This window comes from Nomascus leucogenys, chromosome 24 (genome assembly GCF_006542625.1).
Source record: "Nomascus leucogenys isolate Asia chromosome 24, Asia_NLE_v1, whole genome shotgun sequence".
NCBI classification, from domain to species: Eukaryota; Metazoa; Chordata; class Mammalia; order Primates; family Hylobatidae; genus Nomascus; species Nomascus leucogenys.
The window spans coordinates 25,749,224-25,764,906 of record NC_044404.1 but is presented as its reverse complement, the minus strand read 5'-3'; the positions used below and the strand labels follow the sequence as shown (position 1 = coordinate 25,764,906).

At 44.5% G+C, this 15,683-nt stretch overlaps 1 protein-coding gene across 1 annotated transcript in view; it reads left to right on the top strand.

The window, feature by feature from the left end:
• The first annotated feature begins 250 nt into the window (after positions 1–250).
• AUNIP (aurora kinase A and ninein interacting protein) overlaps positions 251–15,683 on the top strand; it is a 35,895-nt gene continuing 20,462 nt past the window's right edge. Inside the window, exon 1 of the mRNA XM_003271632.3 lies at positions 251–429. Coding sequence (XP_003271680.1) covers positions 352–429 — 78 coding nt within the window. The 5' untranslated portion in view covers positions 251–351. The remainder of the gene's footprint in view (positions 430–15,683) is intronic.

Here is a 15,683-nt window from a genome sequence, read left to right as displayed (position 1 = left end):
TACATTTCTGAGGCTGTCGAGAACCGTTCACACAGCAGATTCCGGCATCCGCTCTTGAATGAGCGGATCAGAAAGAACACGCACTCCTGGGCGCAAGGAAAGGCGCCGCACGCACTCAAGGGACCGGCCGCGAAGGTTAGTGCGTGGGCGGGGCACAGCGAAGGGGGCCGGGCCTTGCCTTGCCTGGGGCGGGGCCCTTGCCGGGGCGGGGCTCGCGCCCGCGGCGGTCGCGACGTAGCCCCGCCCCCAGCGTTGGCGCGAGATCCAAACGTCGGCGGCCGCGGTTCTGGCGTTCCCTGAGACGCCGGGAGCCTGCGCCGGCGTCCTGCGGGCTTCGTCTCCTCAGCGGCCATGAGGCGGACAGGTCCCGAGGAGGAGGCCTGCGGCGTGTGGCTGGACGCGGCGGCGCTGAAGAGGCGGAAAGTGCAGGTGGGACGCTGGGGGAAGAGAGGGCGTTGGGGACCAGGTAGGGCCTGGAGGCGTAAGACGGGAGGAGTTGGGGGGACACCTGGAGATGATGAAAGCGAAGTCGGGGACAGAGAAGGGAACAGCGTTGGGGAATTCACAGGTGAGAGCGACTGTGGTCTGAAGAAGGTTGAAAAATGGGGCTTGGGGAGGGTGGGAGGGACGGAAGGAAGGAGCGTGCTGTTGAGGGGTGGGGAGGAGCGGCGCGCAGGGACGGGCGGCGAGGGTTCAGGTGTGTGAGCGGCGGAGGGAAAGTTCTCTCGGAGCAGTTGAACTGAGCAGGCTCCCTAGGAGGCCACAGTCCCTGCGAGACGTCCTAGTAGAGGCTGGAGCGTTGGGAGATGGATGCGAATGCAAATTTGGGAAATTCTCACCCCAGGGTCTGTTTCCACCCAATTTGCCAAGTTGCAGGCCATCTACCTGCCCAGAACCGGTGACTTTGAGGGGAAGGGGAGCTGGCCTCCTATGTACTGAGCAGTCACTGGGTGCCGGATACTGCATTAGATACTGAATATGCGTTATATGTATCGTCGTTCTTACTGGGAATGAGGAAACTGGGGTTCAGTGACTAATAACCTAGGCCCGCCTAACTAGAAGGAGCTGGAAATCACACTCAGGTCTGTCACCTGGGCAAGATGCCCTTCAGTCACTGTAAAGAAACAAAAGTGCGAGATAATAATCATTCATGTTTATTGAGCATTTTATGGTGGTGCTAAGTGTTTTAGGTATGTTACCTTGTTTGGTACAATTCTGTATGGTAGATAGTGTAATGATACCCATTTCACATGCGGAAAACAGGCTCAAAACAGACACTAGGGGCAGGATTCTTGCTCTCAGGTTGCTCACAGTCTTATAGTGAAGAAAAGACGTGTATAAATAGTAACAACAATACCTAACCTTTATTGGGTGCTTTCTATGTGTCAGGCACTTTGCCGAGACTTTATACACTTTATCAATGGCAGGTACTCACCAAAATTCAATAAAGTAGATTTTGTCGTTATCCTGGTTTTATAGATAAGAAATTTGATCGTTTTATTATTATTTATTATTATTATTTTTTTAGATGGAGTCTTGCTCTGTCGCCCAAGCTGGAGTGCAGTGGCACGATCTCAGTTCCCTGCAAGCTCCACCTCCGGGGTTCACGCCATTCTCCTGCCTCAGCCTCCTGAGTAGCTGGGACTACAGGCGGCCACCACCACGCCCGGCTAATTTTTTGTATTTTTAGTAGAGACAGGGTTTCACCGTGTTAGCCAGGATGGTCTCGCTCTCCTGACCTCGTGATCTGCCCGCCTCAGCCTCCCAAAGTGCTGGGATTACAGGCGTGAGCCACTGCGTGTGGCCTATTATTATTATTATTATTTTTGAGATAGAGTTTCACTCTTGTTGCTCGGGCTGGAGTACAGTGGCGCGATCTAAGCTCACTGCAACCTCTGCCTCCCGGGTTCAAGCGATTCTCCCACCTCAGCCTCCCGAGTAGCTGGGACTACAGGCGCCCGCCACTACGCCCGGCTAATTTTTGTATTTTTAGTAGAGACAGGGTTTCACTATGTTGGCCAGGCTGGTCTTGAACTCCTGACCTCAAATGATCCGCCTGTCTCGGCCTCCCAAAGTGCTGAGATTACAGGCGTGAGCCACCGTGCCCGGTCGATTGTTTTATTTTTTAAAAAATTATCAAAATGGCCGGGTGCAGTGGCTCACGCCTGTAATCCTAGTACTTTGGGAGGCCGAGGCGGGTGGATCACCTGAGGTCAGGAGTTCAAGACCGGCCTGGCCAACATAGTGAAACGCCGTCTCTCCTACAAAAAAGACAAAAATTTGCCAGGCGTGGTGGCAGGTGCCTGTAATCCCAGCTACTCGGGAGGCTGAGACAGGAGAATTGCTTGAACCCAGGAGGTGGAGGTTGCAGTGAGCCGAGATTGTGCCACTGCACTCCAGCCTGGGTGACAGAGCAAGACTCAGTCTCAAAAAAAAAAAAAAAAAAAAAAAATCAAAGTGTGCAATAGCTATTTATTACTCCTTGAATTAGGAATAAGCCATTTGTACGCTTTGAATACATTCTTGAATGACATGGGATGCTTGGGAAACTTGTATACCACTTTGATTTGTTAGTTAATTTTGGAGACAGGGCCTCAGTCCGTCACCCAGGCTGGAGTGCGGTGGCGTAATCACGACTAACTACAGCCTCAACCCCCCCGGGCTCCAGTTGATCCTCTTGCCTCAGCCTCCCGAGTAGCTGGGACTACAGGCATAGTGCCACAACGCCCAGCTCATTTTTTGTATTTTTTTTTGTAGAGACGGGGTTTCGCTGTGTTACCTAGGCTGGTCTTGAACTCCTGAGCTCAAGTGATCTGCCCACCGTGGCTTCTCTAAGTGCTGGGATTACAGGTGTGAGCCATTGCACCCAGCCACCAGTTTACTTTAGAAAGAGGACAGAAATAGAATTAGGAAGAGTTCAGGAGAGAGAGAAAGCGAATATTCCACAGGGAAGAGGAGAGCCAATATTTGTCTCTCTGTCTATAATTCTGTTTTTTTGTTTTGTTTTGTTTTGTTTTCCCGAAATGGAGTCTTGCTCTTGTTGCCCAGGCTGGAGTGGTGCGATCTCAGCTCACTGCAACCTCCACCTCCTGGGTTCAAGCAGTTCCCCTGCCTCAGCCTCCAGAGTAGCTGGGATTACAGGCATGCACCACCTTGCCCAGGTGAATTGGTATTTTTAGTAGAGACGGGGTTTCTCCATGTTGGTCAGGCTGGTCTTGAACTCCCAACCTCAGGCGATCTGCCTGCCTTGGCCTCCTGGGATTACAGGCGTGAGCCACTACGCCCAGCCTAATTTTTTTTTATTGTTTTTTTTTTTTTTTTTTTTTTTTTTTTTTTTGAGATGGAGTCTTGCTCTGTCACCCAGGCTGGAGTGTAGTGGCATGATCTCAGGTCACTGCAGCCTCTGCCTCCCAGGTTCATGCCATTCTCTGCCTCAGCCTCATGAGTAGCTGGGATTACAGGCGTGTGCCACCATACCTGGCTAATTTTTGTATTTTTAGTAGAGACAGGGTTTCACCATGTTGACCAGGCTGGTCTCGAACTCCTGGCCTCAAGTGATCCGCCTGCCTCAGCCTCCCAAAGTGCTGGGATTACAGGCATGAGCCACCGTGCCTGGTCTGTCTATAATTCTTATACCCCCAAATCCTGCCTTTTTCCCTGGCAGTGTTATGGTGAAAACATTTGTCTTGTTGATGTAGTGCATGACAGGTATGGAATCCTCCAGGATCTCTAGGCCCTTAACTTATTCTGCTTTCTAGAGGCCTGGACCTTATGACCATACTCACTAACACCATTTCTCCTTCTTGTTACTTGATTCCCAAAGATACTTGTTAAAATCTTTGGTTCCTGACTATTATCTATTACTCTGACTTCCAACCCAGAGAAGAGTACTAAAGATTCCCTTTCACAAGGCGCCTCTTCCTAGAGTGGCTATCAAATAGGCATACAGTCCTTTGAGTTTTTTTTTTTTTTTTTTTTTTTTTTTTTTGAGACAGAGTCTCGCTGTCGCCCAGGCTGGAGTGCAGTGGCAGGATCTCGGCTCACTGCAGGCTCCACCCCCCAGGGTTCACGCCATTCTGCCTCAGCCTCCAGAGTGGCTGGGACTACAGGTGCCCACCACCTCACCCGGCTAATTTTTTGTATTTTTAGTAGAGACGGGTTTTCACTGTGTTAGCCAGGATGGTCTCGATCTCCTGACCTCGTGATCCACCCGCCTCGGCCTCCCAAAGTGCTGGGATTACAGGCTTGAGCCACCACGCCCGGCCTGTCCTTTGAGTTTTAATGTCAGGGATGGATGGGCAGTAGCTAGTGGCTGTGTTTTTGAAAACATGCCTCTTCCCACTTGATCTCTAAACAGAATTGTTTGCTGTTTTTGAGAAAATGAGTAGTTTGTAGTCTGGCCAGTAGACAATAGTAGTCTGTGTTTGGAGTGAGTTTGCTTCTCTCCTAATTTGAACTACCCATTTGGCCTCGTTACTTAGGCCTTGTATGTATACTAGATTTGCTTTCATTTTGTTTTTATATTATGAAAATAATATGTGTTTGTTAAAAAAAAATTAAATAGGACTGTGGCTCATGCCTGTAATCTCAGCACTTTGGGAAGCTGAGGCGGGAGGATCACTTGAGGCCAGGAATTTGGGACCAGCCTGGGCAATATAATGAGACCCCAACTCCACAAAAAATAAAAAAAGTTTATCATGGGTGGAGGATTGTGGCAGTTTTAATGTATGTCCACAAATTCTTCAGTACTTTTCCTTCTAAAAGATAGAACTTAATTCCCCTTTCCTTGAGCACAGACAGTATTTGGTGACTCCAATGAATAGAATGTGGTAGGTTATGGTGTTAGAATTCTGAGTCTAAGCCTGGCCAACATGGTGAAACCCCATCTCTACTGAAAATACTAAAATTAGCCAGGCTTGGTGACGGGTGCCTATAATCCCAGCTACTCAGGAGGCTGAGGCAGGAGAATTGCTTGAAGCCGGAAGGTGGAGGTTGCAGTGAGCCAAGGTTGCGCCACTGCACTCCAGACTGGGTGATAGAGTGAAACCCCATCTCAAAAAAAAAAAAAAAAAAAAAAGAATTCTGAATCTAGGTCATGAATGACATTGCAGCTTTACCTTCATTGTCTCTTTGGGAGAAGCCAGCTGTCATGTTGTGAGGACACTCAAGCAGCTCTGTGGAGAGGTTCATGCAGTGAGGAGCTGAGGCCTTTTGCCAACAGTTGTATGAGTGAGGGAGTCATCTTGAAATTGGATACTGCACCTCTGGTTGATACTTTGAATGCAACCTCACTAGACTGTGAGACAGACCCACCCATCTAGGCTTAACCCAAATTCTTCATGCACAGAAGTTGTGAGATAATAAATGCCTGGCTGGATTTCAGAATTGCCATTGACTGGTGACCCACTTGTACCTCTTATTTCCCCCTTTTTGAACATAGTGTCTGTAACAGTTATGCCTGTTCCAAATTGTATGTTAGATGTATGAGGGAAGATAATTTGTCTTTAGTTCACAGGCCTGCAGATCTAAAGGAACTGTATTTAAACTACATTTTTGGACTTCACATGTACCTGTTTTAGATGCTAGTATCCTTGATATTAAGCTAATGCTATAAAGAGATGAGATTTTTGTAGAGTTTTGGGAGGGAGGGAGTATATTTTGCATATGGGAATAATGTAAGTAATTTGGGGCCAGAAGGTGGACTGTGATGGTTTTAAAATATGTCCACACTCTTCCCTTCAAGAGGTGGAGCTTCATTCTCCTGCCTTTATGTTTGGATTGGACTTGGTAACTTGCTATTTATTTATTTGTTTGTTTGTTTATTTTTTTGAGATGGAGTCTCGCTCTGTTGCCCAGACTGGAGTGCAGTGGCGTGATCTTGGCTCACTGCAACCTCCACCTCCTGGGTTGAAGCAGTTCTCCTGCCTCACCTTACGAGTAACTGGGATTACAGGCATGCACCACTATGCCTGGCTAATTTTTGTATTTTTAGTACAGACGGGGTTTCACCATGTTGGCTAGGCCGGTCTCAAACTCCTGACCTCAGGTGATCTACCTGCCTTGGTCTCCCAAAGGGATTACAGGCGTGAGCCACCGCGCTCGGCCGTAACTTGCTTCTAATGAATAGAATATTGCGAGAACTGATGGTGTGTGATTTTTTTCAGATTGGGTCATAAATGGCTTTGTGACCTCTTTTGATTGCTCACTCTGGGAAAAGCTAGCTTCCATGTTGCTACATGAAGCCTGCTAACAGCCATGTTAGTGAGCTACCTTGGAAGTGGATCCTTTCAGCCCCAGTTAAGGCTTCAGATGATTGTAGCCTGAGCCAACATCATGAATGCAACCTCATGAGAGACCCTTAGCCAGAACCACCAAGCTAATCACCCTGAGAAGCTGTGTGAGATTAATGTTTTTTTGTTTTGTTTTTGTTTGTTTATTTTTTGAGACAGAGTTGCTCTGTCACCCAGGCTGCGGTGCAATGGCACGATCTCAGCTCACTGCAAACTTCGACTCATGGGTTCAAACGATTCTCCTGCCTCAGCATCCTGAGTAGCTGGGATTACAGGCGCCCACCACTACACCTGGCTAATTTTGGTATTTTTAGTGGAGACGAGGTTTCACCATGTTGGTCAGGCTGTTCTCAAACTCCTGACCTCAGGTGATCGCCTGCCTTAGCCACCCAAAGTGCTGGGATTACAGGCGTGAGCTACCACGCCGGCGGAATGTTTATTGTTTTAAGCTTCTGAGTTTTGTGGTAATTCGTTACAAAGCAATACAACACTAATATAGCTAATATTAAGAAAGATTTTGTGAACAATATTTGGAGACTTTAATACCCACTGTCTCTTTTTTTTTTTTTTTTTTTTTTTGAGACAGAGTCTCGCTCTGTCGCCCAGGCTGGAGTGCAGTGGCGCGATCTCGGCTCACTGCAAGCTCTGCCTCCCGGGTTCACGCCATTCTCCCGCCTCAGCCTCTCCGAGTAGCTGGGACTACAGGCGCCTGCCACCACGCCCGGCTAATTTTTTTGTATTTTTAGTAGAGACGGGGTTTCACCGTGGTCTCGATCTCCTGACCTCGTGATCCGCCCGCCTCGGCCTCCCAAAGTGCTGGGATTACAAACGTGAGCCACCGCGCCCGGCTATACCCACTTTCAATCATGGATATCAACAAGGAAAAAAGATTTGAACAATACTATAAACCAGGTAGACCTAAGAGACAGAAATATAGAAGTCTACCCAACAACAGCAGAATACATAGTCTTCTCCATGACACATGGAACATTCTCCACAAATACTAGGTCACAAAACAAATCTCAATAAATTTAGAAAGATGCAAATCATACAAAGTATATTCTCCATAATGCAATGAAAGTAGAAATCAGTAACAGAAGAAAAAGTAGAAAATCCACAAATAGGTTGAAATCAAACAGCACGTTTCTAAATAACCAAGGGTCAAAGAAGAAATCAAAAGGAAAATTATAATAGAAAGTACTTTGAGATAAATGAAAACAAAAACACAATGCACCAAGATTTATGGGATGCAACTAACACTATGCTTAGAGGGATATTTATAGCTGTAAATGCTTTTATTAAAAAGAATCTCGGCCAGGCACAGTGGCTCACACCTGTAATCCCAACAGTTTGGGAGGCTGAGGTGGGTGGATCACCCGAGGTCAGGAGTTTGAGACCAGCCTGGCCAACACGGCGAAACCCTGTCTCTACTAAAAATACCAAAATTAGCTGGGCATGGTCGCGGGCACCTGTAATCCCAGCTACTCAGGAGGCTGAGGCAGGAGAACTGCTTGAACCCAGGAGGCAGAGGCTGCAGTGAGCCGAGATCGTGCCATTGCATTCCAGCCTGGGCAACAAGAGTGAAACTTACTCCTGTCTCAAAAAAAAAAAAAAAATCTTAAATAACCTAATCTTCTATCTTAAGAAACTAGAAAAAGAAGAGCAATCTAAACCCATAGTGACCAGAAGGAAGGAAATAATACAATTTAGGGTGAAAATAAATAGTAAAGAAAAAAATCAACATCAAAAGTTGGTTCTTTGCAAAGATCAACAAACTCAACACCTTTAGCTAGACTGATCAAGAATAAAAGAGAGCACAGTGGCTCACACCTATAATCCCAGCATTTTAGGAGGCTGAGGTGGGAGGATCCCTTGAGCCCAGGAGTTCAAGACCAGCCTGGGCAACATAGGGAGACCCTATCTCTACAAAAAAATACAAAAATTAGCCTGATATGGTGGTGCATGCCTGTAGTTTCAGCTACTCAGGAGGCTGAGGTGTAAGGATCACTGAACTCAGGGAGGTTGAGGCTGCATTGAGCGGTGATTGAGCCACTGCGCTCCAGCCTGGGTAACAGAGTGACACCCTGTCTCAATCAGTCAGTCAGCAAGAGGCCAGGTGAGGTGGCTGAAAAAACCCTATCTCTACTAAAAATAAAAAAATTAGCCAGGCATGGTGGCATGCACCTGTAGTCCCAGCTACTCGGGAGGCTGAGGCAGGAGAATCACTTGAACCCGGGAGACAGAGGTTGCAGTGAGCTGAGGTTGTGCCACTGCATTCCAGCCTGGGTGACAGAGTGAGACTGTCTAAAAAAGAAAATAAAAAGAGATAAAAAGAATTATAAGAGAATACTATAAACAACTGTATGCTAACACATTTAGATAACTTAGATGAAATGGACAAATTCCTAGGAAGTCACAGACTACCAAACTTGTCTGAAGAAGAAATAGATAAAAATCAACTGACTGTAAATGTAAGGGTTTACTTTTGGACTTTCAGTTCAATTCGTTTGGTCTATAGACCTACAACAAAGAGATTGAATTAGTAATTTTAAAACTTCCTGCAAAGAAAAGTCCAGGTCCAGATAGTTTCTCTGGTGAATTCTACCAAACATTTAAAGAATTATACCAGTCCTTCAGACTCTCTTAAAAAAATAGAATAGAAGAGGAGGGAACACTTTGCAACTCATTTTGAGGCCAGTATTACTCTGATACTAAAACTAGACCAAGATATCACAAGAAAAGGAAATTATGGTCTGGTATCCTTTATGAATACAGATACAAAAATACTCAACAAAATATAAGTAAACCAAATTTAGCAACACATAAAAAGGATTATAAATCATGACCAAGAGGAATTTATCTTAGGAATGCAAGGTTGGTTTAAATTTGAAAACCAATTAATATACCATACTAATAGCATAAAAGACAAAAACCACATAATCATCTCAATAGACACAGAAAAAGCATTTTGACTGACATCATTTTGTGATTAAAACACTCAACAGACCAGGAATAAAAGGGAATTTTCTCAGCCTCACAAAGGGCATCTATGAAAACCCAGTTAACATCATACTTAATGGAAGAAGACGGAATGTTTCCACTCCGAAATCAGCAACAAGACAAAGATCTTGCCATTCTGTTTACCATTGCACTAGAGATTTTATGCAGGGAAATTTAGCAAGAAAAAGAAATAAAAGATATCCAGATTGAAAAGGAAGAAGTAAAATTATCTGTTTGCAGAAAATATGATCTTATGTATAGAAAATCCTAAGGAATCCACTTAGAAAAAATGAGTTCAGCAATGTGACAGGATACAAAAATCAATTGTACTTCTATATGGTAGGATTTTATCCAAAAAATGAAACTAAGGAAATAATTTCATTTACAATAGAATCAAATAGAATAAAATACTTAGGCATAAATTTAACAAAACAGTGCAAGACATACACTGGAAACTATAAAACTCATTGAAAGAAATTAAAAATGTAAGTAATGGAAAGACATTACATGTTCATTGATCAGAAGACTTAATCTTAAGATAGGAATACTCCCCAATTGATCTACAGAATCAGTGCAGTCCTTATCAACATCTCAGTTGTCCTTTTTGCAGATATTGACAGTCTGATCCAGAAATTCATGACATCTGAGGGATCTAGAAAAGCCAAAACAAGCTTGAAGAGTAACAAAGTTGGAGGAATCACATGTACTGATTTCAAAATTACTATACAGTTACAGTACTTAAGATGGTTTGATACTGTCATAAAGGTAGACATATTATAGACCAAAGGAATTGGAAGTCCAGAAGTAAACCCTTATATTTATGGTCAGTTGTTTTGTTGTTGTTGTTGTTGTTGTTTTTAGAATCAGGGTCTCAATTTGTCACCCAGACTGGAGTGCTATGATCACACCCAGAGTGCTGATGTGATCATAGCTTTATTGAGATATGATTAATATACCATAAAATTTGCACATTTAAGTATGTACCCCCGAGAGATAGGAAAACGTATGTCTGCACAAAAACTTGCATACAAGGCCGGGTGCGGTGGCTCACGCTTGTAATCCCAGCACTTTGGGAGGCCGAGGCAGGCGGATCACGAGGTCAGGAGATCAAGACCACGGTGAAACCCCATCTCTACTAAAAATACAAAAAAAATTAGCCGGGCGTGGTGGCGGGCACCTGTAGTCCCAGCTACTTGGAGAGGCTGAGGCGGGAGAATGGCGTGAACCCGGGAGGCGGAGCTTGCAGTGAGCCGAGATCGCGCCACTGCACTCCAGCCTGGGCGACAGAGCGAGACTCCGTCTCAAAAAAAAAAAAAAAAAAACTTGCACGCAAATGTTCTTAGCAGCGTTTCTCATAATAGCCAAAAAGTGGAAACAATCCAAGTAGTCATCAACTGATGAACATCAACTGGTAAAAAAAATAGTATATCTAGGGTTGAGTGCAGTGGTTCACGCCTGTAATCCCAGCACTTTGGGAGGCCGAGATGGGCAGATCACTTGAGGTCAGGAGTTTGAGACCAGCCTGGCCAACATGGTGAAACCCTGTCTCTACTAAAAAAATACAAAACTTAGCCAGGCATGGTGGCAGGCACCTGTAATCCCAGCTGCTCAGGAGACTGAGGCAGAAGAATTGCTTGAACCCAGGAGGCGGAGGTTGCAGTGAGCCAAGATTGCGTAACTGCACTCCAGCCTAGGTGACAGAATGAGACCCTGTCTCAAACAAAATAACACAAAATGGTATATCTATACAATGGAATATTATTTGGCAATAAAAAAGAGTGAAGTGTTGATAACATGCTACAACATGGATGGACCTCCAAGCATTAGGCTCAGTGAAAGAAGCCAGTCACAAAAGACTAGATATTGTATGATACATAAAAGGCCCAGAATAGGCAAATCTGTAGAAGAGAAAGTAAGTGATTTTCTGGGCCTGGGGTGGGATGGGAATGAGGAATGACTGCTAAGGCTAGAGGGTTTCTTTTGGGGGAAATGAGAACTGTTCTAAAATTAGATTTGGTGATAATTACACAACTTCATAAGTATACTAAAACTTAACTGTATACTTAAATGGGCAAATTTTATGGTAAGTGAATTGTATCTCTATTAATAAAGCTGTTAAAATGAAAAGAAAGACGCTTTGTGGAAGTTAGACCTTAAACGAAGGGCCAGATTTTGTTGGAAAGCAATGGGAGTGCAGTGGGACAATATGAATAGTGCCACAGAAGCAGGAAGTATAAGGGATGTTTGTGAAACACAAAATAAAAGTTAAGGAGTCTTGAAGACCACCATAATTTTTGACAGCAACTGCAAGTTTGGGGGTCCCCAAAACCATTCTCGGGTTTCATAATTTGCTAGAAGTACTCACAGAAGTCACTGAAAGCTGTTACGGTTACAGTTTATTGCAGTGAGGAGACACAAATGAAAATCAGCCAATGGCAGGGGCATAGAGAGCCAAGTCTGGGAGAATCCCAAGCCTAAATCTTCCAGTGTCCTCTCCTAGTGAAGAAATGGACAATGCCAACTGCTCTCAGCAGTGATATGTAACAGTACACACAGAGTACTGCCAATCATGGAAGCTTAACTGAGCCGTGATGTCTAGAGTTGTTTTGGGGGCTCAGTCACATGCATGTGGTTGACTTACCTTCCTGCTGACTTTAGTTTTCAGCCCTTATAGAGGTCATGCTGTTAACGCATGACCTAAAGACCCCTCCATAAATCACATTGTTAGCACAGATTATTTGGTGTGGCCCAAGGCTCCCAGGTTAAAAAACAAAACAAAACACTCCTATCAGGTGGGACATTCCAAGGATTTAGAGATTATCCCTCAGGAGCTGCCAGGCCTCTCCTTGGGTAAGATTTTTTTTTTTTTTTTTGAGACGGAGTTTCAAAAAAACTTTTTGCCCAGGCTGGAGTGCAATGGCAAGATCTCGACTCACTGCGACCTCCGCTTCCTGGGTTCAACCGATTCTCCTGCCCCAGCCTTTCATGTAGCTGGATTACAGGTGTGCACCACCAACCCAGGCTAATTATTTTTGTAGTTTTAGTAGAGACGGGGTTTTACTGTGTTGGGATTACAGGCACAAGCCACTGCACCTGGCCAAGATTCTTTACTACATAGGGAATAATTCAATTTGGCTAAAGTGTAGACTATTCCCTGGAGTTGAAGGTGAGCTTGGGAGGGTAAACTAGTGCTATGTTGTTGGAAATAGATGGAAGGCATTTGTTGTCATTGGAGCTATCTCTTAAGAAGATTAACCCATTAGTGGTTATTTGAGAGTGTGTAGTATCCTGACAGGTAGGCTAGAGGAATTTGGAGGATACTGCTGAAATTTAGGTAAGAAATAACAAGGGCTTAGTCCAGGATGGTAGAAGTTGAAAGTTGTTTATCTTTAGTTGTTTATTTTATTTTTTGAGACAGGATCTCACTCTGTCACCCAGGCTAGAGTGCAGTGGCGTGATCTCGGCTCACTGCAACCTCTGCCTCCCGGGCTCAATAGATCCTCTCACCTCACCTCCCAAGTAGCTGGGACCACAGGCATGCGCCACTGTACCTGGCTAATTTTTTTGTATTTTTGTTAGAGACTGGGTTTCACCATGTTGCCAGGCTGGTTTTGAACTCCTGAGCTCAAGTGATGTGCCTCCCAAAGTGCTGGGATTACAGGTGTGAGCCACTGTGTCTGGCCAGTTGTTTATTTTTATTTTGGTTTATTGGTCTCTCTCTATATAAAAGTATAGGTACGCTCAAGAAGGACCTAAATAGGCTTAGTAGGGGATTGCTTAAATGTTTTTTAAGGCCGGGCGTGGTGGCTTATGCCTGTAATCCCACACTTTTGGAGGCTGAGGTGGGCAGATCACTTGAGGTCAGGAGTTCAAGACCAGCCTGGCCAACATGGTAAAACCCCATCTCTACTAAAAATACAAAAAAAAATTAGCTGGCATCGTGGCACATGCCGGTAATCCCAGCTACTTGGGAGGCTGAGGCAGCAGAATCACTTGAACGTAGGAAGCAGAGGTTGTGGTGAACCAATATCGCGCTACTGCACTCCAGCCTAGGTGACAGAGACTCCGTCTCAAAAAAAACAAAACTGTTTTTTAAGCTTTAATTTTGGTCCAGTTATTTGGACCAGCTCTCAGTGTCTTTTAAAGCCCTTTTGCATCTTCACATATGATTACATTTAGCAGCCAGAAATTGGTACCTGAGTAGGTAAAGGACAGAGAAAAATAAAAATAGAAAATGTGACTCGAAATAGTATCTGGAAATTGGGAGAATAGGTATATAGCTGCTGATTGTATCCATATACTACAATACTTCTGTTGAAGTTAACACTTTCCAGGGGGATTCAGGATTTGCTCCAGGGTGAGGATTCTTCCTCCACTGCATTTCAGTTGAGGCACAATGGTCGTCTTTCTTTTATAGGACTGTCATCTCTGTGACTGAGAGAGCCACATGCAGCCACTGCTATAATGGAAGTAGTTAAAATAAGAGAAGATTTAAACAGATCTTCAATAAGTAGTCCTTATTAGAGCAAAACTGAGAGTAAATGTACAATGACTTCTGACATGCATGCATTATGTCCTTTAAGTGAAAAAAATCTCATTAGCAGGGAGTACCCTTTTTCGAGACAGAGTCTCGCTTAGCTGCCCAGGCTGGAGTGCAGTGGTGCGATCTCACCGCAACCACTGTCTCCCAGGTTCAAGCAATTCTCCCGTCTCAGCCTCCTGAGTAGCTGGGATTAGAGGCAGTCACCATCATGCCTGGCTAATTTTTGTATTTTAGTAGAGACAGGGTTTCACCACGTTGGCCAGGCTGGTCTTGAACTCCTGACCACAGGTGATCCGCTTGCCTTGGCCTCCCAAAGTGCTAGGATTACAGGTGTGAGCCACCACACCCAGCCTTTTTTTTTTTTTTTTTTTTTTTTTTGAGATGGAGTCTCATTCTATTGCCCACTGCAGTGCAGTGGTCCAATCTCTGCTCACTGAAGCCTCCACCTCCTGGGTTCAAGTGATTCTCCTGCCTCAGCCTCCCAAGTAGCTGGGACTACAGGTGCATGCCACCATGCCTGGCTGATTTTTTTGTGTGTTTTTAGTAGAGATGAGGTTTCACTATGTTGGCCAGGCTGATCTCGAACTCCTACCTCAAGTGATCTGCCTGCCTTGACCTCCCAAAGTGCTGGGATTACAGGCGTGAGCCACCGTGCCCGGCCTGGGAGCACCCTTTTATGAGACTTACTAAGTCAATGGATATAGACATATCAGGTCTCCAATTAGGAATTGTGATAGAAGAAATTTGCTTTTCTCCTTTCTCCGTTGAATTTTCATGAGGTTTAGATGAAAAACCAATACAGGGTGGTGCTCGAGAAGATTCCTGCAATAAATTTGTGTTGTTAGATTACTTTGGGATGGAAAACTTCATAGTTCTCCGTGGGTGTATGCTTCCATCCCATCTGTGTTCTGGACCTTATCTGTGACATCAGTTATTGTGACAGCTCATCTTAGCTTGGATCACAGCATTAGAAAAGCCTTAGTGTTTTCTGACAGCACTATTGCTGTTGTGCTGAAAATGTAATGAGTAAGCTATAAATAAAATGAAAACGGGAAATCCTTCCTGCATATCTACCTTCCTAAAGTATTTATTGAATTGAGTACCTATTATGTGTATTAAGCTATATTAAGTTCTGTGCAGGATAGGAAAAAGGTATGTGAATCACATGCTGATGCCAGGATTTTGTAGGATGATAAGTTTTCAGACACCAAGTGATAAATGGCCAATTCAGAAGAGGAAGAGACCACACATGGCTAGGGGAATCAGGAATGCTTGGTGGCAAACTGAACAGTATGTTTTGGAGTTGGGTGTAAAAAATGCCTTTCTCTGTGAGGCATACAAATGAGGAGGTTGGAGGCCATCAGCAGGGACTGACACGTAGTTCAGTATTATGTTACGGGATGCATGGAGGGCTTTTGGTAGTAGAGAAAAAGGTAAACTGGAATCATCAATGTGTGCAGTGTGAGTCTACACTTTATGCTACAAGTAGCAGAGAAACTATTGACAGATTTTGAGCAAGATGACGTGATCACAGCTGTACTTTGAGATTAATCTAGAAGTTATGTGTGGGATGAATTGAAATAGGTGGTGAATGGAGGCCTGACCAGTTAAGAGACTATTGGCATAGTTTAGGGCTAGGCAAGAGTTTATGAGATCCTAAACTAAGGTAGTGTGTTTTCAGTTCTGCAGAGAACCTAAGACAGGTTTGAAGTTGAAGCAAGTGTTGAATGAATACTTTGTTACTAATTCAACAGAGCTAACTTAAGTTGTTGGAGATGCATAATGATGAGACCCCTGATAGCTTTTCTTGGTAACACTTCTTAAACAATCCTTCTTAGGGCATGCTTATG